Genomic DNA, 24,566 nt, shown 5'->3' on the forward strand with positions numbered 1-24,566 from the left:
TCTTAAATAGCTATCACAATATTTTTGGCTTTTTTTGCAGATTGCACAGCTTTCGCCACTGCAGAAAAAGTTCTTGGATCTTAAATCACAATTGGAACTAAAGCTATATGATCTTTCACTATTCCAGAGTAGAGCAGAGCAAAATGAACATCATAAGGTTGTGCTTGTTTTTATGGCTGATGTTTTTTTTTTTATTGTTTCAGTTCATTGCTAGCATAATCAGTTTCTTTGACAAGAAATTGAAGCATAATTTCAATCTAAAACATTTTTTGGCAGTATTACAGTGTTTTGAAAATGCAAGGTGCAAGAAAAGCGCAATGGTCATTTTGTGCCCAAAGCGCAAGGCAAAGTATGTGCCTTTTCCAAAAAATTGAAAAAAATGTAAAAATTTAAAAAATTCAAAATCAAATTAAGAAAATGTTAGAAATAGTATTAATTAAAAAATTTAAACTAAATGTTTGAAAAAGCCTAATAACTCAATTTAAAATACATAGAGATACCATATAAAGCATATTCAAAGTGAAAATTCAAAAATAAAATAAAAAAAGCATACAAAATATACTCAAGCATGCCAAACTTCAATTTCTTTATTTGATTTCCAATTTCATTATTTCAAATAGATATTGTGATGTTAAATATTTCATTCCTAATTCTATGAGCCGTCTTTGTACCAAGCCCCTTGAGGCAAAGCCCAAACCAGTGTTTTTAAAGGCATAGGTGGCGTATGCCAGAGGTGTTGACACCTCTGAGATGTATGCCTCAAACGCATTTTTCATGAGGCATGCTAGAGGCGTAAGCCTCATGTGCCTCATGCACACCTCATGTAAAAAGACAGAAAAAAGGAAAAAAGGAAAGGAAAGGAAAGGAAAAGAAAGTGAAGGGGAAGAAAAAGAAATGAAGAGAAGAAAAAAAGAGAAAAAAGAAAAGAAAAGGGAAGATAAGGGAAAGAAAGTGGACCGGGGGCTAAGCATCTTCGTATTTCTTAATATAAAAGATTTTATTAAAAATAAAGAAAAATGACATTTTTCTTCGTCTTCTTCCTCCTTCCTCCTCATTCCCCTCCTCTTAAGGAGGCTTATGCCTCTTACGTTTTGAACTATGCCTTATGCCTCTAGGTAGTGGAATGCCTCACATCAGCCCTCCGCGTTTTAAAACATTGCCCCACCCAAGTCTGTGTTAAGGTCTTAAATTCTTAACCTCTACAGAAAATGGTTTTATAATTTTAAGTGTCTTCCAAAAACATCTTTTATTAGGATAATTGAAAAATCAATATTAGCAATTATGTTGGATAAAAAGACAACATTTACAATTATGTGGTTCTCAGAGCTTCAGGGGTCTAGAGGTGGAGCCCCTGGCCTGACTACTGGGCATTAAAAATAGAAAAAAAGAGCAAATTTCGAAAAGGCACACACCTGGGCTGAAGTGCAAGGAATATCAGTCTAATGCGCTTTGAAAGTGCTGTGCTGGGGCCTGGGTGAGGTGCATAGCATAAAATGTGCCTTGCCTGAGCACCACCTTTTAAATCACTCTAGATTTATCTTTCTATGGTTACCATGACCTGCTTTTGATTTGGATGCTAACCATTTCATCTTTCTTTTAATGTTCCACAGCTAGGTGAATTAGTGAAAAAGATGGAGCTGGAGCTTGAAGAAGCAAAATTGAAAGAAAAAGAGAAACAGCTTCTTTATGATAACTGTTTATCTACTGTATCATTGCTTGAAAAATCAATCAAGGAGCATTCTCATAAACGAGATAGCATACTGAAGGATTTAGAGAAAAAGATTAATACAACGAAAGCTCAGATGCAGTCAGCTTCAAGGGACCTCAAGGTACAAGTCTGAAATTACTGTAATTTATTACTATTTTTTATCACCAAGGCTGTGTTTGTTGCAATGTAAATAAATTTGTATTGATGGAAAACTATGGCAATGCAAATGATTTGAATGTAAATTCTGACCTATTTTTGTTTCAAACTTTAGCTTATTTTGTTTGATTGCAATACAAATGGAGTAAATTAAAAGATAGAGCAAAATAAAGTAGAACCCAAAACAAATTTAACGAGAATTTGCATTCTCATGCATTTGTACTAGTGCAAATAAAATTGCACTGCAACCAAACACAGCCTAATTGCACTGCATTCTCATGCATTTATATACGTAGCAGTTACAGGAAGGGCAGCATTGACTTTCCTTGTGGTAAGCTGTATCAAGTCCAAATTCCCCTGGTATACAATACCCCAATATATTCCTTGTCACTCTCTGTTTTGCCAGTCCATCTGCTAAATTGTTTGCAGACCTTGGTATCCATTTCATGATGACTCCCTGATCTTTGGTCAATTCTTTTGCCTCTCTGATCTCATATCTATGCTTCCATGGACCATTCTCACTGCTTCCCTGCCAGTCTGTTGTGATCTTTGAGTCCCCATCAATAACTAGATTACTGTATCTTATAGTTTACCCCTTTTCATACCTACCCAAATGATTTGTAGTCACTCTTATACCCGATGGGCCCTGGTTACCTCTGCTGCATCCTTCAAAGTTCTATGGTATTTCTTAGATCATTTTCTTTGTCATTGAAGATTTGAACATTCCTTTCTTCCAGTATACACTATAAAATAGCTGCTCTTATGCACTTCCATAAGATTCTCCCTCCTTTTTGGAGAATTGAAGAAGGAAACATTAAACAAATGTTTGATGCCATTAGGAGGTGTCTGCCTGCACCCAAACAACAAGAAAAAGTGCTCCTAAATAGTAGATATGAAGCTGTAAGAGATTAGCAGATGTAAAGAATTTTATTTGTTAGCTTTTCACAGTGGGCAAACATGATGAGATAAGCACCATGAAGGTCTTTTCTGCTTTAAAGTTTGAAATGCATTCATTTTGTTATGGAAGACCAGTGTTTTAAAAGCTCATGGCGCAAAAAAAAAAAAAAAAAAAAAAAAAAACGCAAGGTCGTTTTTGGGCCCAAGGTGCAAGGCAAGGTGCACACCTTATTGAAGAGAGGTACAAAATTTTCAAAAGTATCAAAATGCAATCAGAAAACTGCAAAAAAAATTAAAATAATATTAATTAGAAATGCATACTTAAGTTTAAAACTAAATGCTTTAAAAAAATTATTACATCGAAATAAAACTCATAAATATAACATATAAAACATATTCAAAGCTAAAATGCAAGAGTTTCCACAAAAAAAGTAAAAATTTAAAAAGTTATGCATAGCATATGACACATCTTCAAGCAATTCAAGCACATGAAACTTTCAATCTCTTTATTTCTTTCCTAATTGCATTACTCTAGTTGTACGAGTTGCTTTGCCCTGAGTCCCTCGAGGCAAGCCCAAACAAGCCTGTGTTAGTGTCTTAAATTCTTAACCTGTATATAGAAAATGGTTTTTTAATTTGAACTATATTTCCTACCTCCTAAAAACTGTCTTAATATAAAGAAGAATGAATGGACAATATTAGCAACGAATGGGGTTTTACTCCACACGGGTAAGCGAGTGATAAGACAATATTAGCAAAAAAATCAGGTCTGATTTGGTATAGGGTAGAACCACCCCGAATTGATAAGACAATATTAGTTGGTTGAAGACAGAGGACAGTGGTTTGTGGAACATTAACAATGAAAAAAAAAACAGTTCTTATGGCTGGGTAGGGACATTGAGATTCAGTACAGCTGGGTGAAAAGGAGTGCCAACTCATTTGCGTATGGGTTGGCCAAGCAAGGAGTGAATAGGGAGGCTGTTTTTTGGGCTAGTTTTTAATATTTTTCTTTGCATTCCCTGTGTTTTCTGTTTTGGGGGAGCTAAGTTATTTTATCTCCCCCTTTGTATACTTATTCCCTCTCTTCTCTTAATTTGATGAAAATGATGTTATTGATAAAAAAAAAAAAAACGTCCCTGTCCTTAGCCAGATCGCATAGGGTCTGCAATTTTAGACCTAGAACCATAACAACTCTTAATCATATTAATCTGGTCTGGTCTGATACAACTTGATTATTGTTGAGGTAGGTGTTATGGTGAGCAAATGGGTAGGTTCTACTTGGAATCAAGGTTCAAAAAAATACAATACACCTGATACCTTTTGGTTCCGATACACTTGTTTACAGGTGTTTTGGGACCCCACTCTTTTTAATAAAAAAATACATGGTTAAATATCCCCAAAAACCAAATTCTGAAAAAAAAAAACAAAAAAAAAAAGGTTTTTGTGTGTATCTAAGTACCGATATGCCTTTTTCGATGCATAGAGGTGTATCGATATTTTGAACCATGCTTGGAATCAACTGGAACCAAACTTGAACCCAATGTTTTAAAAGCGCAAGGCGAGGCACACACCTTTTTGAAGCAAGGTGCAAATATACAAAAAATGATGAAATTTTAAAAAAATGTCAAAAAATAAAAAAATGCCAAAAAATGCTAAAAACATTAAACATAATTAGAATAAAAAATATAAACATAAATTTTAAAATAAATGTTTTAAAAACCTGTTATCTAAAAACAAAATACATAAGCCTAACATGTAAAGCATATTCAAATGAAAATTTAAAAATAAAATCTAACATATTGTTAGATATTAGATCTGACCTGATTTCCTTCCTAAAATAAAGGGAAAAATAGAGAGAGAAACAAAGAGAAAGGAGAAGAGAAGAGAAAAGAAGAGAAGAGAAGAGAAGAGAAGAGAGAGGAAGATGAAGAGATGGTTTGGCTGTTCCTAAAAGAGGGAAAAAATTACTTACTCTAGCTGACTTGAATAGTATATATATAGATTTTTAATCAGGGTACAATGACCTTTGTGCCCCTCTTTAAGTATGGGACACTATTCAATCTCAAACATAATAAACAAAACAACTTAGAATAAATTACTCTAAAATGATTCAAATGCACCTAAATTGTTGACTCTAATACTCCCCTTCAAGCTGGAGAGTATGTATCATATAATCCCAGATTGTTACATATATGGTCCACCTTTCCCTGACTCAACCCTTTTGTGAACAAATCAACCCTCTGACTTCTTGTATTCACATGTACTGTATTTATCACTCAACTAGCACTTTTTCTCTTACAAAGTGACAATCGACTTCAATGTGTTTTTTTTTTTCTCATGGAAGACTTGATTAGATGCAATGAGAACAACAATTTGATTGTCGCAATACAACTTCATAGGATTGTTGAGAGTATATCCATTCTCATGGAGAAGGTTTTTCAACCACACTAACTCATAGGTTGTGTGTGCCATAGCTCTATATTCAGTTTCAACATTGCTTCTTGCTACCATTGTTTGTTTCTTACTTTTCCACATTACTAGATTTCCTTCAAGAAAGGTATAATACTCTGTAGTAGACCTTCTATCAGACAGTGAGCAGATCCAATCTGCATTTGTATAGCCCTCTACTTCAAGACTTCCTTCTGATTTGTATAATACTCCACGACCTGGAGCCCCTTTCAGATACCGTTCAATCCCTAGAACTGCATTCCAATGGGGAACCCAAGGCTTTTGCTTAAATTGGCTAATTACACTCACTACAAAGAAAATGTCTGGCCGGACAATAGTCAAACAATTTAACTTACCTACTAACCTCCTATACCTCCTAGGATCATCAAATTCTTCGCTTGCATTAGTGCTTAATTTGGTGTTTGGTTCTATAAGCTTTTTGACTGGTTTAGTACCCACTACCCAACAATCTTGTCTCTTTTGACAAGTCATGCACATATTTCCTCTAACATAAATTTATGCCATGCTTCAACCTTGCAACTTCTATACCTAGTAAGTATTTCAACTTGCCAAAATCTTGTCTGAAAGTGATCATGCAAAAAAGCCTTCAATTTATCAATACCCAACTTATCACTACCTGTAAAGACAATATCATTGACATATACCACCAGCAAGACCTTTCTAGCTTCAGAATCATAATTGAACACTAAATGATTAACCTAACATTGCTTCATACCAAAGTCTTTAATTTCCTCATTGAATATACCAAACTAGGCACACCGAGATTGTTTCAGCCCATAAATTGCCTTGTTAAGTCTACACACTTTACTATTCTCCCCTTGAGCAACAAACCTTGGTGGTTGCTCCATATACACCTCATCACTAAGATTACCATGTAGAAAGCTATTTTTAGTGTTAAGGTAATATAGAGGCCAATCAAACATAGCTGCTAAGGATATCAACACACGAACTGAGCCAAACTTGGCAACAAGAGAGAATGTCTTTGTATAGTCTCACCATATAACTTAGAGTACCCTTTGGCCACCAACCTAGCCTTTAGGTGCTCAATGCTCCCATCTGGTAGATATTTGACTATATAAATCTACTTACAACCTACGACATGCTTACCAGGCATAAGATTTGTGCGCTCCCATGTGTGATTATGGTCAAGTGCTTAGAGTTCCTCTTCCTTTGCTTTGCGCCACTCTGGGGAGGTAATAGCTTCTTGGAGACTTGGACATTCTTGGGAATAGAAACAGTAGACAAAAGGAAAGCAAGTTGAGAATAGGAAGCAAAAAGATTTGAAAGAAAAACATTGTTAGAAATATGACGCAAAGTATAGCTACATTTACCTTTATGTAAGGCAATGGGAAGATCAAGGTCAAACGAAGAAGGCATCATAGGGTTAGGAACAACTGTCGGATCTGTCGACGGAGAAGAAACTGGAGGAGTTGGTACCTGTTGATGCGTATATACGTGCCTGATGGGTGGTCGCTAATTAGGAACTTGCAATGGAGGAGACGAAGATGTAGGAGCAACAGGATGAAGAGGAATGGGGTCAGCAATAGGAGCTAGAAGAGGAACCATAGGGGATGAAGGAGGATTATCACTACTTGTAAGGAATGGAATAGACTCAAAGAAGGTGAGACACACAAAGGAACATTGGGAGGATGGATGATAACACTTATAGCCATTTTGTGTCCAAGAGTAGCCCAAAAAGATACACTTTGTAGAGAATGCATCTAATTTGTCCATCCCTGGGCACAAATTATGCACCTTAGGGATGGCTTTTAAATCATTTCTTGAACCAACCCCCCAACATGTTACTGGGTAGGGTTTGTTTCCAAATTCTTGGAGTAAACCCCACACAGGCGGGTCTAGGGTCTAGGGGTTTAACCTACTTGAGCCCACCTAGGGGACCAACCCTGGTTGGTGTTGGTGGGACTGGATACTTTAAATGTGTATAATAAGTAATGTATAAGGTAACGTTTACAAAATTTAAGTTATTATGACAAGTTGTGAACTAGATATTAATATATTATTATAGTTTGCAAATTAAATTACTCAATTATATCAATAAAGGTAATATTAAGATTTGAACTATCATTATTGAAAATCAAGTTTTAATATAGTTGTCAAGGTGATGCCTAGGTGACAAGGCGCGCTTGGAGGCTTGCGTCGCCTAATCGCCAAGCAATTTTGTATGTTTTGTTATAAAATATTTTTTGTCTCATAACTTTTTGAGATTATAGTTATAAAATAGACATTATTAAAATAAATTATTCATTTTGTATGTTTATGTACTAATTTCTCTTTATTATTTTCTTATTTGTTGGGTTTTAATCAACACAAATATTGCTAAATGCTAGTCAACACATTTTCTTTTTATTTTCTTATTTTTTGAATTTTCTTTTCTTTCTTCTTTTTCTTTTCTTGAATATGTTGATTTTCTATACTTTATTATGGAGTTCATACTTATGGAAATAGTGGACAACTATAAAGGAAATATGGTTATGGAACCTTGGAAACTACCCTAGCAGGTGCCTAGGTGACAAGGTGCCCCCTATTGCCTAACCCCACCCTGGTGCCTTGAAAACTATGGTTTAAACATTTTATAATTGTGATATTTTTATTTTTTTATAAAGAACTAGTTCCATGGGTAAAACCTTGGAACCGATCTTGACAATGTAGGTTCTCGTTCCAAAAACCTTTAACTAACCCCTATAAGGTAGGTTACAGGTTTTGCCTTGGAACTGAACTGGACCAACCCATGCTCACCCCTAGTAGGAGTTTAAAAGTTTAATCACAACTGAATAGAGAAACTTGAATTTTGAAGACTCAAATTTTTTCCATTCTAAATAATTTTATTATTATTTGATTGGGAGCAAGCATTTAAGAGCTTAATTTGATTGAATAGTCGTTCATGAAAACTGATGAAATACAGATAGCTATTCTTGTTCTTAGATGGCTGGTGTGGCTACCTGATCTAGAGGGGGGACAGAATGGAGTATGGTGTGGAGTCGCCACCTAAATTTTTGGGAATTTAGGGAACCCAGGATTTTTGCAAGAAAAACATTTTGTTTTCTTGGTGACTCGTTATCCAATGAAGGATGAGATTCTTAGGGTCCGGGGACGAAGGTATGGTGTGGGAAGGTGTTAGGCACCCCACACATGCCTGGTTAAACTAGCCTCAACTTTACGAATGTTCCAAGGAAGAATTTATTATTTTTGGGCTTAAGAAGAAATGCACAAAAGAAAATTTATGAAGTAGCAATCTTTACTATCCATTAAGCAAAATAAACTAACATGTAAGAAGAAAATAAGATAACTAAATGATTATAAAACCATCTAAACTGTTTAACATGAGAGAGAATTGCTAAAATAATACCAAATCAAAGAATTGAAAGTTCTATGACAATGGAATCAACGATTCAAAATTGCAATACTTGTGAAAGGAAAACATAAAATAACAAGAGAGATTCTAGCTAATGATTTGGTGAAAAAGAAAGTAACAACCTAATGTTTTGTTTGCATTGTAATGACCGTACAATTGCTCTATATGCTGAAAATTACAAAAAGAAAAGGACTCAATGAACAAGCTAGGACAGGTTAACTATGCAATTCAAATGATTTAAACTGATGGGTGTTTTAGGGTGAAACACTAATGATTGCAGACTTATTAGTTGAAACAAATAAATTTTATACTCAATAAGAAGAAGAAAACAATGAGCCATGAGATAGAGCCTAGTGTGGAATATTTGGGAACCAAATCTACGATGAACTTATAATGATTCAAATGAGTTGGATGCATGCATGCATATGTAGTAAGAAAAACAATTAAAAAAAGCTATTTTACTAACACATGCTGAACTAAATGATACTAAAAATACTTGAATTAGCACTGAAATAATAATTGACTAAGAAGTTTAGAAAACTAGATAATACAAACTGATCCTACTTAACTACTTAACAAGAAAAGAAGATTAAAAACTGATCCTACCTAACTACTTAGCAAGAGAAAAAAAAGATAAACAAAATTTGATAAGTGGAAGTAAAAAAAAATCTACGGATGACAAAGAAATTTTAATGTAGAAAATAGAATGGCTAAAATTGACCAAACAAAAAAAAAATTAAACGTTAAATTGAATAATGCGATATGTCTAGAGCGTCCTTGAAGGAAACTTCCCTCCACATTGCATGTTGAACTGATTGAATATTGGCGAGAGTTGTTGCATTTCCTTCCATAGATTTAACAAATGGAGGTCTCAACTTTGATCATCAAAAATCCATCATGTAGATAAAGCCATGGAGACTGTCCTTGTGTCTCTTATCAGTTCACTACCGGTGGAAGGGTGTCTAGGGTAGAGGAATGCCTGAATGTACCCCAACTAAGGAAACACCACTGGAGGTTCGATACGTTGCAGCACTATGTGATCTTCAAAATTTAAACGGATTCAAAGGGCGTGTGTATAATTTTTCTCTAAGAGGGTCTTCTAGTAAATGGTTGAGGAATCCGGTTGACTTTGGTCATGGGGAAAGATAGAGAGAGTGGGTAATGGGTGTTGAGCTACTTGGGACGTGAAGGGGGGTATTTTCTAGGTTAATGGAGGGTAGAGCTCTCTCCTTAAGCTTGAATTGTGTGTCTAGAATGTGAGAAGGGGGTGGTATTTATAGATTTTTGGGGAGGATTCTAAAAGGGAATGAAGGGCTGAGATTGGGTGACATGGGAGATCAAAGGCTGAGGTTTAAAAGGGTTTTTGGAGGGAGATTAATTGAGAGTGGGCTGTCAAGACAGCTTTGGGAGAGATCCTCTTAATCAATCAAGACAATGAGTGGAAGATTTTACTAGTTCACCTAAATTGGACATTCCAAGTTTAGGTGATTGGCTTAATTGATTGGAGGCTCCTAGCTAGGGGTGTAAACATATTGAATTTGAATCGGATAAGGCAATATCCGAATTCGAATTCGATTAAAAAATTCGATATCCGAATTCGGTTTGATATCGAAAATTAATATTCGAATTTGAATTCGATTAAATATTCGAGTATTCGATTCGATTTGAATTTGACTAATTAATTATTCTAGGTAATTAATAAATATATAAAATAAATATTTTATTTATATAAAGTATATAAACATATAAATTATTTATATAATTTAATTATTATATATGTTAAATAAAACATTTAAAATTTTATATATTATATATAAGAATTAAATAATCGATCAAATTCGGATATTTATCGAATCAAATCAGGTCATATCCGAATTTGATCGGTTAGATATTCAAATTATCCGAATTCGATTCGATTATGTCGAATATCGAATTCGAAAACGGATTTTCGAATACCGTTGACACCCCTGCTCCTTGCTGGTCAAATCATGGATTTTAAGATAGTTCTAGAGGTTGGGGGAAAGGTTTGGTCATGGGATGCCCTAGGCTTGAAGTTGTAGTAAAGGGGCTTCCAAACGGAAGGCCCGGATTGAGTCTAGCATCGGGTCTCAAGATAGAGGGGTTAATGGTGTCGGAATTGGACGGTCTTGGTACCGTTGGACTCGGAATTTTGAGTTCCATCCACCTAAAAGGTTGGATTTCATATTTCATGAGGCACAGGGTTCAGGACTAAAGATGATCCCGATCAGATTATTGGAATTGGCCCTATTAATACAAGCCAAAATTACAAATTGTAATTGGACAGATTTATGAGAAAACTGATTTCTCTCTATGCATTCTTTCCATATTTTTGTGTCTGAATCAAGTTTACTTTGAACTGTGTCCCTAACATTGGGTGCATTGCCCATTTCATTAGTTCAAGCCTGCTTTTTCTTATTTTCCTGTAAACTTTGAGCCCCAAACTGGGCTATTTATTAAGAGTGCCTGTATTTTGATAATCGTACACCGTCAGGCCTATAAATTTGTGGTGAACCTCTGGGCTCATAATATGCTGTCTGGGTTAGTCCCATCTGTCCAGGACAGCCTAGTCTGTTACTTTCTTAGCTGGTGGTGTTTGGAAAAGCAGTGACTTATTTATGTTGTTGTAACTTGGTCTTGCATGCTAATAGGGTCACGAAAATGAAAGAGAGAGGCTGATTATGGAAAAAGAAGCAGTTATAGAGGAGCATGCATCCTTAGAGAATCAATTGGCTTGCTTTGAGACCCAAATTGACAGTCTTGCATCAGATGTTGATAAACATAAAAACAAGGTATAAATGGTGATTTTTTAGAAATTATTGAAAAGGATAAAGATTTAATGCTTTCACCTTCCTTGCAGGTTATTTTGATAAAAAATGATCTTGATCATGCCCAATCGGAGCTCAATTTGATTCGTTCAAGGTTGAAAGAATGTGATTCCCAAATTAGGTGCATTGCCAAAGAGCAACAGAAGCTCCAGCATAAACTTACTGAAGCAAATCTAGAGAGGAAGAAGATGGAAAATGAGGTTCTACTGTTGTTTTCTTTCTTGTCTTTTTTATTACTTGATGTATGAAATTATATATTTTTCAATAATCTCTGAAAGCCTTTTCTTGTTAATACTTTTAGGTGAAACGGATGGAACTGGAACAGAATGATTGTTCTCTGAAGGTGGAAAAGCTTCTTGAGAAGCATAGCTGGATTGCATCCGAGAAACAACTTTTTGGAAGAAGTGGGACTGATTACGATTTCTCTTCACATGACCCTTGTAGAGCGAGGGAGGATTTGGAAAAGCTCCAGGCTGAGCAGTCGGGGTATGTAATTTGAGTGATTTTGCTAACTTAATTTGTTTCTAGCACTGCAGTTGATTTCATATGGTTCAAGTACAAGACTTATCCCTATGAGTGCTGAAACATAATATTCATGACTCCTAATTATGTCTTTCTCCTATAGCCTTGAGAAGAGGGTTAACAAGAAAGTTATGGCAATGTTTGAGAAAGCAGAAGATGAGTATAACGATTTGATATCAAAGAAAAACATCATTGAGGTTGGTTACTGTCTCTTCACTGGATAATGACATTTTTGGTACATACTTCAATATAATAGTTTTATTCTTGAGCTATAGTACATTCATCAATGTGGTGTTTTGTGCAAATATGAAGGAGCTATGTGGTGTTTTGTTTTGTCCTGTGATTATATGGCTCTATTATGGATACTGCATTTTCTAATCTTTATGAATTTCATGTGGATAGAATGACAAGTTGAAAATCAGGAAAGTGATTGAAGAGCTTGATGAGAAGAAGAAGGAAACACTAAAGGTTACTTGGGTCAAGGTTAACAAGTGAGTGCATAAGTCTGACTTGGCCTGATTTCCTCCTTATGCATATTAAAATTTTTCTGCATTTGTTTCTCTTCTGTTAAGCTTGAGCACACTTCATTACCAAAAAATCGTAGAGTTTACTTACTACTGGTATTGGATCCCTTTCTTCAGGGATTTTGGATCTATCTTTTCTACTTTATTGCCAGGAACAATGGCAAAATTGGAGCCTCCTGAAGGATGTAATTTCTTAGATGGTCTTGAGGTCCGTGTTGCATTTGGAAGTGTGTGGAAGCAATCACTGTCAGAACTTAGCGGAGGGCAACGGTCACTTCTTGCACTTTCACTGATTTTGGGATTGCTTCTCTTCAAGCCTGCTCCACTTTATATACTAGATGAGGTAATTGAAATTATTTGTAAATGAATCTGATCTCTCTCTCTCTCTCTCTCTATATATATATATATATCCCTATTTATATAAATATATTATGGATTTGTTCTGTGGATTCTGTGGTAATGTTTTTATAGTTAAATATATTCAACTCTTGTAGGTTTCATAAGGTAGATTGTTGAGATGTAGTTTACTCCCTTTTTTATTTTGTTGCTGTTTAATTTTTCTCATCATGAACTTTAGCTAGGGGTATTTCCATCATTCTTTTCGTAACTTTAGTCAGTAGAAAAAAGGCCCATCACCTAGGCAACACGGTATGTCCCTGTTGCTTAGCCTTGTCTTGGCACCTTGAAACTATAGTGATCAATGATAGAGACAAGTTCATAACAGAAATTTCTTTTTTATATATATTTTTTTCTTTTTCCCCTTTCATTGGGTTTTTTTCCCCTGGAAAATGCAAATTTTGTATTAATCATTTGCTTGCGTCTGGTTGGATTTATGGCTTGTCTGTAATGTGGGGGGTGCATTTAAATTGCTTGATGATATACAATTTATATGTCTCCTGATGGTTGGTAGGTAGATGCAGCTCTTGATCTGAGCCACACACAGAACATTGGAAGGATGATAAAAGCTCATTTTCCACATTCTCAGGTCTGAAATTTTGTGTTTTGGTGGGCAAAAAGTTTACTTTAAAAGATTTCTTGCTTGTCTTCTTGATGATCTGTGTTTTAGTTTCCCACAATGAACTATGAAACCTTCCAATATTCTTCCCATGGTGCTTGAACTATTATTCTTGAAGGATTTTCTGTTATTTATAAGTTGATAAGCATATAAAAGTGGCATGCAATCTTATTATCATATCATAAAATGGATCAGTTTAACATAATGATCTGAGTTCTAATCTGGCTTGTGGTACCTGTATGAGTTGATGGAGCTTGCCTAAGATAGAAAAAACATGGTTTTCTGCTCGATCAGTTCTTGATGGCCTTGATCTTATCAGTCTGACAGTAAAAGCAATAGACTCTTATTATGGAATTGCTTGCTTCTTTTGGGGTGTGGTGGTTGGGGATAGGCTTTTACTATTTGACCTGACCAGAGAAGTCTCTGAATTGCCTTGAGTGTTTTGGATAGTATCTGGTCATTGGTCTTTGATTGAAAGCTATCTGCTCTCTATCTGGTTTAGGTTTGGACGCAATTCAAATCCACTCTTAACTTTGGAAAGAGCATAGATCTTGCCTTAAAAATGAAATCAACAAACTGTGTTTTTCCTTTTCCTTTCCCATGTCTCTAACACAATTCAACCTGCTTCTGGCATTCTCTAACAGAGAAATAACTTGACATTTTATATTCTTTTGTGACCATGCTTGTGCCATTCTTGTCACCTTTTCCCTAATTCATGTTTTAATTTACTTATTTCTTATTGTGGATTTGTGGAGTTGCAGTTTATTGTGGTTTCTCTGAAAGAAGGCATGTTCAATAATGCCAATGTTCTATTTCGGACTAAATTTGTTGATGGCGTCTCCACTGTCCAGAGAACTATGGCATCTAAACAGAACAAGTGATTCCCTACATGTACCTAAGATTCATCACAAGCAGGTATATTCCTTTTAATCGAATAATGGCTTTTTTGTTCATGGTAGATCCTAGAGGTTATTTTTTTGTTATGTCCTTGTTATCTGTAGACATAAAAACTGATATTTGGATATGTTGTTCCATGTTAAATGGTATACAGTAGCTTCAAGGTTTTGTCGTTATTGTTCTTGTTCTTGCATATTTGGGAGTATACACTTTTTGGTGACAGCGAGAAAAATAATGTCTAGATAAAATTGAAACTATTTATATGGACAAACTTCTTATAGATGGAGATATATTCCACATACTGTTGCCTACAGTTTATCTTTGAAAAATTGTAAATTTTCTCTAGGCTCAGTTTCAGAAGAATGCAAATACAAATATGTAGACATTACAGTGCAAAACCTTGTATATGGTATTTCTAAACCTTGTATTTGTACTGTTCCAAACTGTGTTGAATATTATGTATTTCTTCTTGGTTGCTTTCAAATAGGTGGTGGTATAATCTTTTAATTCTAGAGGAATTTTTTGTCAGGTTGGGTTAATATTCTTGATAGCTCTGTTAAGTGGTCCAGATCCTTATAGCTGCTTGTTCGAAAGAATGCTTTGACAAGACCACAGGACTATGATCATGTTGGATCTCTGATCTTTTGTCCTTGTAATAATGTTGTAAATATTTTGTAAGGTAACCAGGTACCTTGATCACTGATTACTTCAATCGGTGGATGACATGCATTGTTTGGAAATTTGAGATACTTTCGAAAGTGAGATTGAAAAATTCACATGCACATAAGAAACAAATACTTTGATGGTTTAATTTGTATTGGTATTGGGTATTGTATTGGATAACTTGAATACGGATGCGGATATGATGTGATTTAAAAACACATGTATGAACAAAAAATATAGAAATGTATGGATACACTAGGAAATAGTTATAAATTCCATAAATACATTAGTAACACTAAATTTAAAGACAAAATATAATTTTTTAATATAGTGGGATGCATGGATATCATACAATTTTTTTTAATAATGCATCCATAAAGAGTTCAAGAAACATATATAAATTTTTACAAATTAATACATAAGTAAAACATATGTACCTATTAAATTTTAATGGCGGGGGAAAATTTGGGTTTTTGAAATTTAAAGTAAAAATTGGAATTTGATGGAAAAGTAACAAAAGAGTAGTATGTGTCATATTTTTGAAAGTTCAAGGGTATTTTAAATCAAAGTTAAAAGTATCGATACATGCCAATACATATTGGTCCTTTTTTCTCCATTTTTTTTGTTTTTTTTTTTCAAATTTGGTTCAGAGGTGTTGGTTTAAGGTGTGTTTACCCCTTGAACCATTGTATGACCTGAAACACCCCCTGTAAGGGCATGTCGGGAAGGCCTCGATACGATGTGTATTGGTTCGTAGGTCCGATGCGTCTCAAATTTTTGAACCTTGTTTTAAATAGGTTCGAAAACTTTAGGGTGTCTAAGTAATTGTAAGATAGTTCAGGTGTACTTTTAAGTCATTAGCCATTTTTTATTTTTATAAATAATAAATATGTTCTTATTTAATGCAAATTAGAATAGCAATTAATTAATTTATAAAAATATATGAAAATTTTAAGATATTTATTCTATTATTAATGGTTTTTGTATAAATTTCTTGTTATTAAAACTTATTTTCTGATATAAATCTGGAATTAATATATTATTTATTCCATTAGCTTATAAAATAACAATTTTGAATGTTTTTTTTTTAATTGGAGTTGTTTAATATAAACATGTTATTTATTTGGGTTGCATGTGAACACAAAAGTTAATAAAAGTTTGGGTAAATTGCTAAAACCACCCCTATAGTTTTTAATCATTGTTGAAACCTCCCTTGAAGTTTGGTAATTGCAATCACCTCTCTTAAACTTTATTACATAGATGAAATTAGATGCCCAATGTTAGAAACCTCTAACAAGTGGAATGAAAATGTCCTAGGTACCCATTAAGTTGCTATTGGGGTTGGTTTCTACAAATTTTATAGAGAACATAAAAAGAACAGATTTTAAAGTTGTAACTTTACCTTTGAGTGATTGATATGAATGGAAAATTTGGAAAACTAGTCAATTTTAAAATGGAGATTTGATGGATTTGGGCTAGTGACTCGTGAAAGAGAATTTAGAAAATAAACATTTTGTTCAAAAGTAACGATATAGGTATTTTAGATTTTCCCTTTCCTCTTTAGAGGATTCTAACAAAGGGGATCTGCTTCAGGGGGGATTGCAGCAACCAGAAACTTCAAAAGAGGTTTCAGCAATTTACCCAAAACATATGTTTTATTTTAAAGGCACATTTAAGATGTATGTGTAAAAATGGTTTAGGTTTGAATCATGTCAGGAGTGTTTTTTAATAAAAAGATGGCAGATGGGACATAGTATTAATTTTTTTCAGTGCATAGCAACCCAATACAATTTGATGTGTTCAAACGGGCCCGTATCAGCTCGATCTACATGATACAAGGGATATGCCTTTTCTCATGGTATATCTATATCCGTATGCATTGATACCAATATGATATGCAAGGTATTATATCGGTATTTTAATTATACATGCATTTCTTTTATTGTAAAAACAATACTATTTTTTAATATTTATAAATATAAATTAATGATACCAGAAAGTTTGGCTGAATTCGATTCCACTTTGATTATCATAACTTTAGATCTGATTCTTAAATTCAATATGTCGCAGTCAGGTTGGATTTGAATTTAATAGATTACCACAAACTATAAGGCTACTCCTTTAGTAAGTGCTATCATGTTTTGTTGTATTGAAGAGTCCTAGTCCTATAGGGAGATAGTTGTTAGGGCTGGCTTGAGGTTCTTTAATAGTTGTTCTTCACACGCAAGCTAGTTAAGCTGGTAGGTTCAGTGGTCGAGTCGGTTTGAGTTATTGGAGAGCTCTTTGGTTTGTTTCAACAGACATCATGGCATGGGCTTTTGAGATCAAGGTGGTAGTTTGGCTTAGGGATGGCAATTCCCCTGTAAAACCAGGGCCCGCCTCACCCCACCCCGAACAGGGTGGGATTTTCCTGACTCTAAACGGGGATGGGGAAAATATTTTTTACTGAATTGGGGATGGGTTTTGTATATAATTCCTTGAATTTGCCCTGAGCCTGAATGTAAATTAGTAAAATATTTTTAGGTTTAATATTGATATTTAAAATATCTTAAGTTTTTCCTAGATTCTTAAATTCCTAAGGCTCTACAATTCTATTTTTGAATTACCCTTAAAGTATTATAATTCTATTCTTAAAATACCCCAAAATTCTTATATCCTATGTGTAAATTGCCCACAAAATAAATAACTTTTAAATAGTTGATTTGAAGTGGGGAAAATTCAGGAATTCTCTATTCCCAATGGGGAGTGAACAAGGTTCAAAGTATCGTGTCGTATCGGTTCGTGTCGATCGATATGTATCGTTCCGAAACTTGTCCGATATGCCCCCATAGTGGGTGTATCGGAGGTTTGACCGGTTCAGGGGGTAGAGGAGACTTAAACTGACCCCCCTGAACCGGTTGCATAAAAAAAATAAAAAAAAAAACAACTCCAAAATGTGTATTGATTTACCCCCCCTATTGGCATATTGGGCGTATCAATATTTTGAACCTTGGGAGTGAATGCCTTGTCCCAAACCTACCCTGCCATTGAGAATGAGGCAAAATATCTTGACTATGAAACGGGAAGGAGGTGCCCCGCCTCGTTGCCATTCCTAGTTTGGCTGCTTAGGTAGCGAGATGATGACTTAATTAAAAAAAGTAATGCAACCAAGTTGAAGAGTCAAGACCAAGTTGTGTTGTCGTTATGTGAAAACACAACTCTCCACTTATGGTGCTTGGGCCATGCGCACTCTTTGGGGGACGTGTCTCTTCGGCTTGTAAAGTTGGCATGGTTGTTGGAGTTCAACTTCTAAGCCGTCTGTCAGAGTGAACCCTTTGTAGTGTGGGTGTGAAGCGGATATTAGATTACGGTAAGGTTCAAAATATTGATATGTCCAATACGTCGATAGGGGCGTATTGGGCGAATCCATACACATTTTGGAGCTGTTTTTTTTTTTTCTTAATTTTTTTGCAACTGGTTCCGGGGGGCCGATTTAGGTCTCCTCTACCCGCTGAATCGGTCAGACCTCCAATACACCCACTGTAGGGGCGTATTGGAGGGGTCCCTGAATGATACGTATCAGCCGATACGGGCCGATACGTGTTGATACTTTGAATCTTGGGTTAGGATAAGATTTGGATTGTTGTTGGTTGGCCAATCTAATTCTTGATGGTCCTATACAGGGGGGGAGTTTTGAGCAATCAAGACTCCGTCACTTGCTTTTCGAGAGCTTGGGAGAGTAGAGCAGAGTTAGGTTGGTAGTTAGGTTTGCCTCAGTTTCTTGGTGACTTTTAGACCTAGCAATTGTTTGGTGTCTTCTTTGACCTAGCAATTAGGTATACCTCGGTTGTTTGGTGTCAAGACGCATGGGGGTTGATTTCAGGTTGGGTTGGAAAATGCTAGACCTTAGCCCTAAATGTTTGGTTAAGGTCGATCCATGGGTCAGTTCGAATCATCCCTAAAAATAACTGTAGTTTAAAAAATACAATAAAAATGCAGAAATTAAAGAAATTAACCTTAAAATTTCAAACATAAAATAAACAACTTGAACATTCAACAATTTAAAGAGTAAAGGATAAAGAGTAAAGAATAAACAGTAAAGATTAAAGAGTGGAAACTTCTAACTAGTGTTTTCGAATCCATTGACCCGGACGTTCAAACCATTCATCCTGAAAACTGTCCAGGCAGCCGGTTCCGTTTCACTTGTATGTATATGCAACTATGCATCCATATATGTATATATCTATATTTATATATTTTTCATTGTAGTTATTTATGTATGTACACACACATTTATATATCCATACATGTATGATGTATATTGTATTGCTAAAAATTTTAAGTTTAAAGGCATTTTTTTTAAACATGATAATCTTGTTCTTACAACTCTGGTTGTAACCTGAACTGAACCTAAGCCCGACCTGAACTAAATCTGATCCTAATCCTACCCTAAATTTGGGGTTCAACAACTCTGGTTGGGTTAGGGTTTACCTCAACCTAACCTAACCCAGTGTGGCTTGCACCCCTAATCTGATTGTTAATTGATGCAAGTTCTAATATCCAAATTTGGGACAATTGTATTCGATGTTGAATTGGGTATTAAACATTTACTCTTTTGGAGTTCCCTAACGAAACTAGTAATAGGGAAGTGCAATATGCTCCTAACAGAAATTGTCCCAAGACTCCCAACACACTTCCAACATGATCTTTATCTACACATTTCACCTTGAGACTAGGATCCACCATGCATAAGATGTATAGACACATCTTGTTGGAATGGTTTTTTTTTGTTGGCAGCAAATCCAGTCTCTATAGTAGGATACTCTTGATATGTGACTTGCATATTGAGGGTTTAAAGCTGTTGAAAGTTCAAACTCTTAGGATGTATTTGGCATGTAGACATGTTCATAGGCCAGGTAGCCTGATGGGTCGGCCCGACTCGTTCTAAGCCAGGCCTGGACATGCATATTAGGCCTATAGGTTCGGACTTGGGCGCAAAACACTAAGCCTGACCTTTCAGGCTGGGTTCAGGCTTTCTCAAAAAAGCCCAGTTCAAGCTCGTTCCTTAGTTGATAATATATTATATGATAATTTTTTTTATATAATAGAAAATGTATGTATAATATGCTTTTTCTTTGTTCCTCTTTTCTTTTTCCAAGTAATAGTGAGGATTTTCATTATTTTTGGGTTTTGAGATCTTTTAATATAACTCAAAACAGATTTTTTATTGAATAGAAAAAAGAAAAACTATTTTTTTTCTAATTTTTGGTCGGGCTCGGACCCAGGCCTAGGCTTCTGGCTTTATATGAGTGTCGGGCTCAGGCTCAAAACCTAGGCCTGAAGGTCGGGGTGGGCTCAGGCTCAGACTTGAATATATTTTGTTAATATAGAGAGAAAGCCTGGCCTGAACCAGGCCTATTGGCAAGTCTTTTCTTGTGATCTTTTGGGCTTTTCAAAGCTTGGAAGGCCAAAATTTGGTCTTTCTGTATTTTGTATTTGGCAGTAAAAGACAGAAAACCAAAAATATCTATACCCTAAAAAGCACGTAGAAATCCAAAATGGCCAAAAATCTGGAAGCTTCAAAAACGTTTTGTATTTTCTATACATAAAATCATTCATTTAACAACTATGTAGATCAATAATAGACTAAGATACTTACAAGACGGTTTAAATCTTTAAAGTAAAGACCTTAAAAGCTCCTTACATCTTTTGATCACCTAAATTGTGGAAAAATCTTTTTAAAAAGACTTGCCAAGCCACGATACCTTAATTGTAACATTTTATTTTGACTGTTTAACAATGCATGGTATAACAATGTTTAGAACATTTTAAAAAACTAAACTCTTTACAATGCACAAATCGGTGATGAAAGTTGTAGCACACCTACACGTGGCTGAGGGTGGCATACAACATGAATCCAATAAGGGCGTTGCGCAGAGTAGAGGTTGGCGTGCGACGCGGGACCAATGGCGCGACCACATGCGGCGACCTTGGATGGTTGAGTCCTCAAGGCCGGACTACATCCTAGCCGTCCACACCCACCTACCTCTAGGCGGTCTCAAGTATAAATAGAGGGTGACCCCTCATAGGTGAGGGGCCTAGGCTCTCCATTCTCAAGTATTCACTTATCTTTATCGTGACCTAACCGGAGTTGTTCCAGCCCAGGCCTCATCCACCCCTCATCACACCCTAACTAACTTGACCGTTGGAGTCTCTGCCCCCGGGATAACACCCGGGGCCTCTGATGTTTCCCCCTCCACCGGTCGGACTTACAAGCCCATCGACCACATCAGACCTCGGACTCATCGATTAGCCAGCTCGGCTTGGAAGCGAATTCACCTTGTTGCCCTCAGCCCATCCAAGGTAGCAACAATTGGCGCCGTTTGTGGGAACACAACTAAGACTTCCTTCACTTAAACTTACGTTCTAAGAAACTTAAACAATAAACTCCTAAGCTTTAGCTGACATGGCAAGAAACATCAGGAGTACTCAGGACCTGATTACGATGGACCAGTTTGAAGCGGTCCTTGACCAACTCGACAACCTTGTGTAGAGGCTGGACAAGGTGGGGCACCTCATAGGAGGCCGCCTTGCTAGAAGCTTGGGGCACTGTGAATGCGTGTCTTTGGATCCCTTACCCATCGGCCCAATCGGATCTAACAGGGCTGACCCCTCAGAGTTTGACAGTAGCCAGCGTTCTAGTCAGTCACCGAGGAACTCACAACCCCCTAGCTGAAGAGGGGAAGAATCTGCATAGTCTTGCGACCACCGCCGAGACCAAGAACATCATCACCGTTGCCGATGAAAGAACTCTCAAGACGAAGGTGGGCGATCAGGCCATCATAGCCCCCTTTCAAGGGCCAAGGGCCGATGCCGCGTCTCTCCCTCGCGCGTGTCAGATCTCCAAGACCTCTTGAATGATTGCATTAGAGTACTCGGGAACCAGGCTGATCCATACTGTGTTTGGGAAGGCCAAGACTAAGCCCGAGCCCCCATTGACTAGAAGATTGTCGACCTGCAAGTGCAGCTCGCCACAGTCAAGGATGAGCTTCGACAAGTTAAGGAGAGCCGAGGTAACGCCTTGGCAAGCTAGAATCCTTCGTCCAATAGGATGGATGCCTTCACCGACGCCATCACCTTGGAACCCCTTCCACCTCACTTCAAAGCTTCCGCGTTGGAGATGTATGACAGCACCACGGATCAAGACGATCACCTAGAAAGCTTCTGGCACTCATGCTCCTTTATGGATATTTCGACGCCCAGATGTCCCAGGCTTTCTAGGCGACCTTCAAGGGGGCAGCCTGTCGATGCTAGAAGAGTGTCATCTCACTCTGCGGTCCTACATCAACCGTTTCAAGAAAGAAGAGCTCGAAATCTGAGACCTCGACCCCATGGCCTCCATGCACGCAACAATCCATGGCCTCCTACCTGGGTCGGCCCTCAAGCGTTCCATTGCCAACACACCTTCCAAAACCCAGGCAAAATTTTTTAAAAAGGTTTAGAAGTACATTGCCGTCGAGGAGGCCTCGACCAATGAGGGCCAAGGAGAGAACGACCACGACCATGGGGGCTCTGAGAAGAAGAGGAAGAATGGAGACAGCCGTGGCAACGACAACAAGGATACTGACAAGAAGCCGCCGGTCCATTCATACCACAAATACACACCACTCAACTCCACCCAAGCGCATATCTTCATGTAGGTAGGGAAGGAGGAGTACGTGAAGTGGCCTGGTAAGATGAAAAGGAACCCTAAGAGGGGTAACCCAAGTAAATACTGCAAATACCACTACGGCGTCGGCCACGACACCGAGGGCTATTATGAGCTCCGAGATGAGCACAAGTCCCTCATCCACTATGGGTATCTGAAGGAATACGCTGAAAATGATGTCATCTCCTCGCCCCTGTAGCAGCCGTAGCGGGCAGGAGTAGTAGACATCATCACCAAGGGCTTGGCCTTGGATGTAGTCTCAGCTACGGCCTAGAAGGAATGAGAAGCACTCGGCTCTCCAGCATTACCCTCACCTATGCCTCGCATCAGGAACCCCAATGACCTTGCAATGTACGATCGACAATGAAAGCAAGTTTAGTAGAATTTTTGTACGATGCAAGTTTCTCCCACCTTGGCTCAAGTCCTTAGTGTATACGTTCTTGTCTTGACCGAGTGGCTGGTTGTAGCATACAACCTTCACTAAGGTTACACGTTTGGATTGGGCGTCGGTCTAAGGCACACGACCCTAGGAGGCCATACACCTAGTCGCTAGGTCCTCCTTGGTCGAATGACCAGCCGTAGCCCACAACCTCTATCTAGGTTATGCACTTGGATTAGACGTCGGCCCAAGGCATACGACCTATAGGTCACACACCTATTCACCTATTTTAGCAAAGGCCCTAAAGGACCTTGGCCATAGTTAACACTGTAGCCTTTGATATTGGCTTCGGCCTTGGAGGACCCTCTTTGTGAGAGAGTTCTTATCTAGGCTGAAGAGCCGACATTGGCCCTTCGCTTAACACAAGTCATGGTAGAACAAACACGCTAAAGAAAACGTTGCCACCTCACCAAGACAAGGGCACTCCTCAACGCCGGTTGGGCAATTAGGCCTCGGCTATGCACAGGCCTATGCACTATGTCCTTGAGGAAAGTTTAGCTATAAGAGGCTCCACGTTCTAGGCAGCGAAGCTTGGCCTCAACCTAACTACCTTGGCAAGGATGAGGAATAAACCAGGAGATCTAAGGCATTCACCTCCCTTTCCTTCTCGTTAAGGAAAGGGGCTTCGTGTCATCGGTGGCAAAGCTCAGCCTCGGCCTGGTTCACTTGAGTTCTTGAACGAGTGGCTCAGTGAGCGACGGATTTTTGCAACTTGCGACCTCTCGGAAGGGAGGATCGCCCCCTATGCGCATAAAAACAAAAAAGAATGTGTAAAGAGACTGGGCCGAATGGGTCCTAGTATCTTCTCTTGTAATATCTTTTTTTTTTCTTGTTAGCTAATGGGCCTCTCTTAATGGGCCTGCTATTTCTTTTGTTTGATCTCTTTATGTTATTGCCTAGCTGGCCGCCCACTTAAGGGAATATTTGTAATTACTTTAAAATTAATTCTTAATAAAAGGGTTTAGAGAAGAAAGGGAAGATAATTCGAACCTTTCTTCTTCTTCCTACTCTTTTCGCCATCTTCTTCTCTTGTACTGCTGCTTTTATTTTTCTTCTTCATTTTTCTCTTTAATCTTCAAATTTACACCTAATTTTGAGGACTGATTTACATCTTGGTATCAAAGCAGGTTTCTTTCTTCCTTTTTTTTTCTTCCTCTTTTCCCATACACCCTTAGATTAAGAGAGTGAATGGAGAGATAGGTTCTCTATAGTTCAGAGGATCTCTGGCCTAGTTGGTAGAGGGTTTGGAGAGTTTAAATCTGGTCAGATATTGCCAAAAAGTGGTGATGTTCTGCTACTGCCCAAAACCCTAGCCAATTAGAGATTTTTGAAGGTATAGGTAAAGGTGAAGCTTTGGGTGTGGCGCTCTG

At 37.2% G+C, this 24,566-nt stretch overlaps 1 protein-coding gene across 1 annotated transcript in view; it reads left to right on the forward strand.

Annotated features, from left to right (window-relative positions):
• The window catches only part of LOC104589909 (structural maintenance of chromosomes protein 2-1-like), a 67,144-nt gene extending 51,856 nt beyond the window's left edge, over window positions 1-15,288 (forward strand). Inside the window, exons 11-21 of the mRNA XM_010248381.3 lie at window positions 41-157; window positions 1,611-1,829; window positions 11,273-11,413; window positions 11,482-11,649; window positions 11,751-11,935; window positions 12,075-12,168; window positions 12,374-12,462; window positions 12,613-12,838; window positions 13,406-13,480; window positions 14,272-14,425; window positions 14,937-15,288. Of these exons, the coding sequence (XP_010246683.1) occupies window positions 41-157; window positions 1,611-1,829; window positions 11,273-11,413; window positions 11,482-11,649; window positions 11,751-11,935; window positions 12,075-12,168; window positions 12,374-12,462; window positions 12,613-12,838; window positions 13,406-13,480; window positions 14,272-14,391 (1,434 nt within the window). The 3' untranslated portion in view covers window positions 14,392-14,425; window positions 14,937-15,288. The remainder of the gene's footprint in view (window positions 1-40; window positions 158-1,610; window positions 1,830-11,272; window positions 11,414-11,481; window positions 11,650-11,750; window positions 11,936-12,074; window positions 12,169-12,373; window positions 12,463-12,612; window positions 12,839-13,405; window positions 13,481-14,271; window positions 14,426-14,936) is intronic.
• Window positions 15,289-24,566: the final 9,278 nt, after the last annotated feature.

This window comes from Nelumbo nucifera, chromosome 4 (assembly GCF_055504915.1).
Source record: "Nelumbo nucifera cultivar China Antique chromosome 4, China Antique-T2T, whole genome shotgun sequence".
NCBI classification, from domain to species: Eukaryota; Viridiplantae; Streptophyta; class Magnoliopsida; order Proteales; family Nelumbonaceae; genus Nelumbo; species Nelumbo nucifera.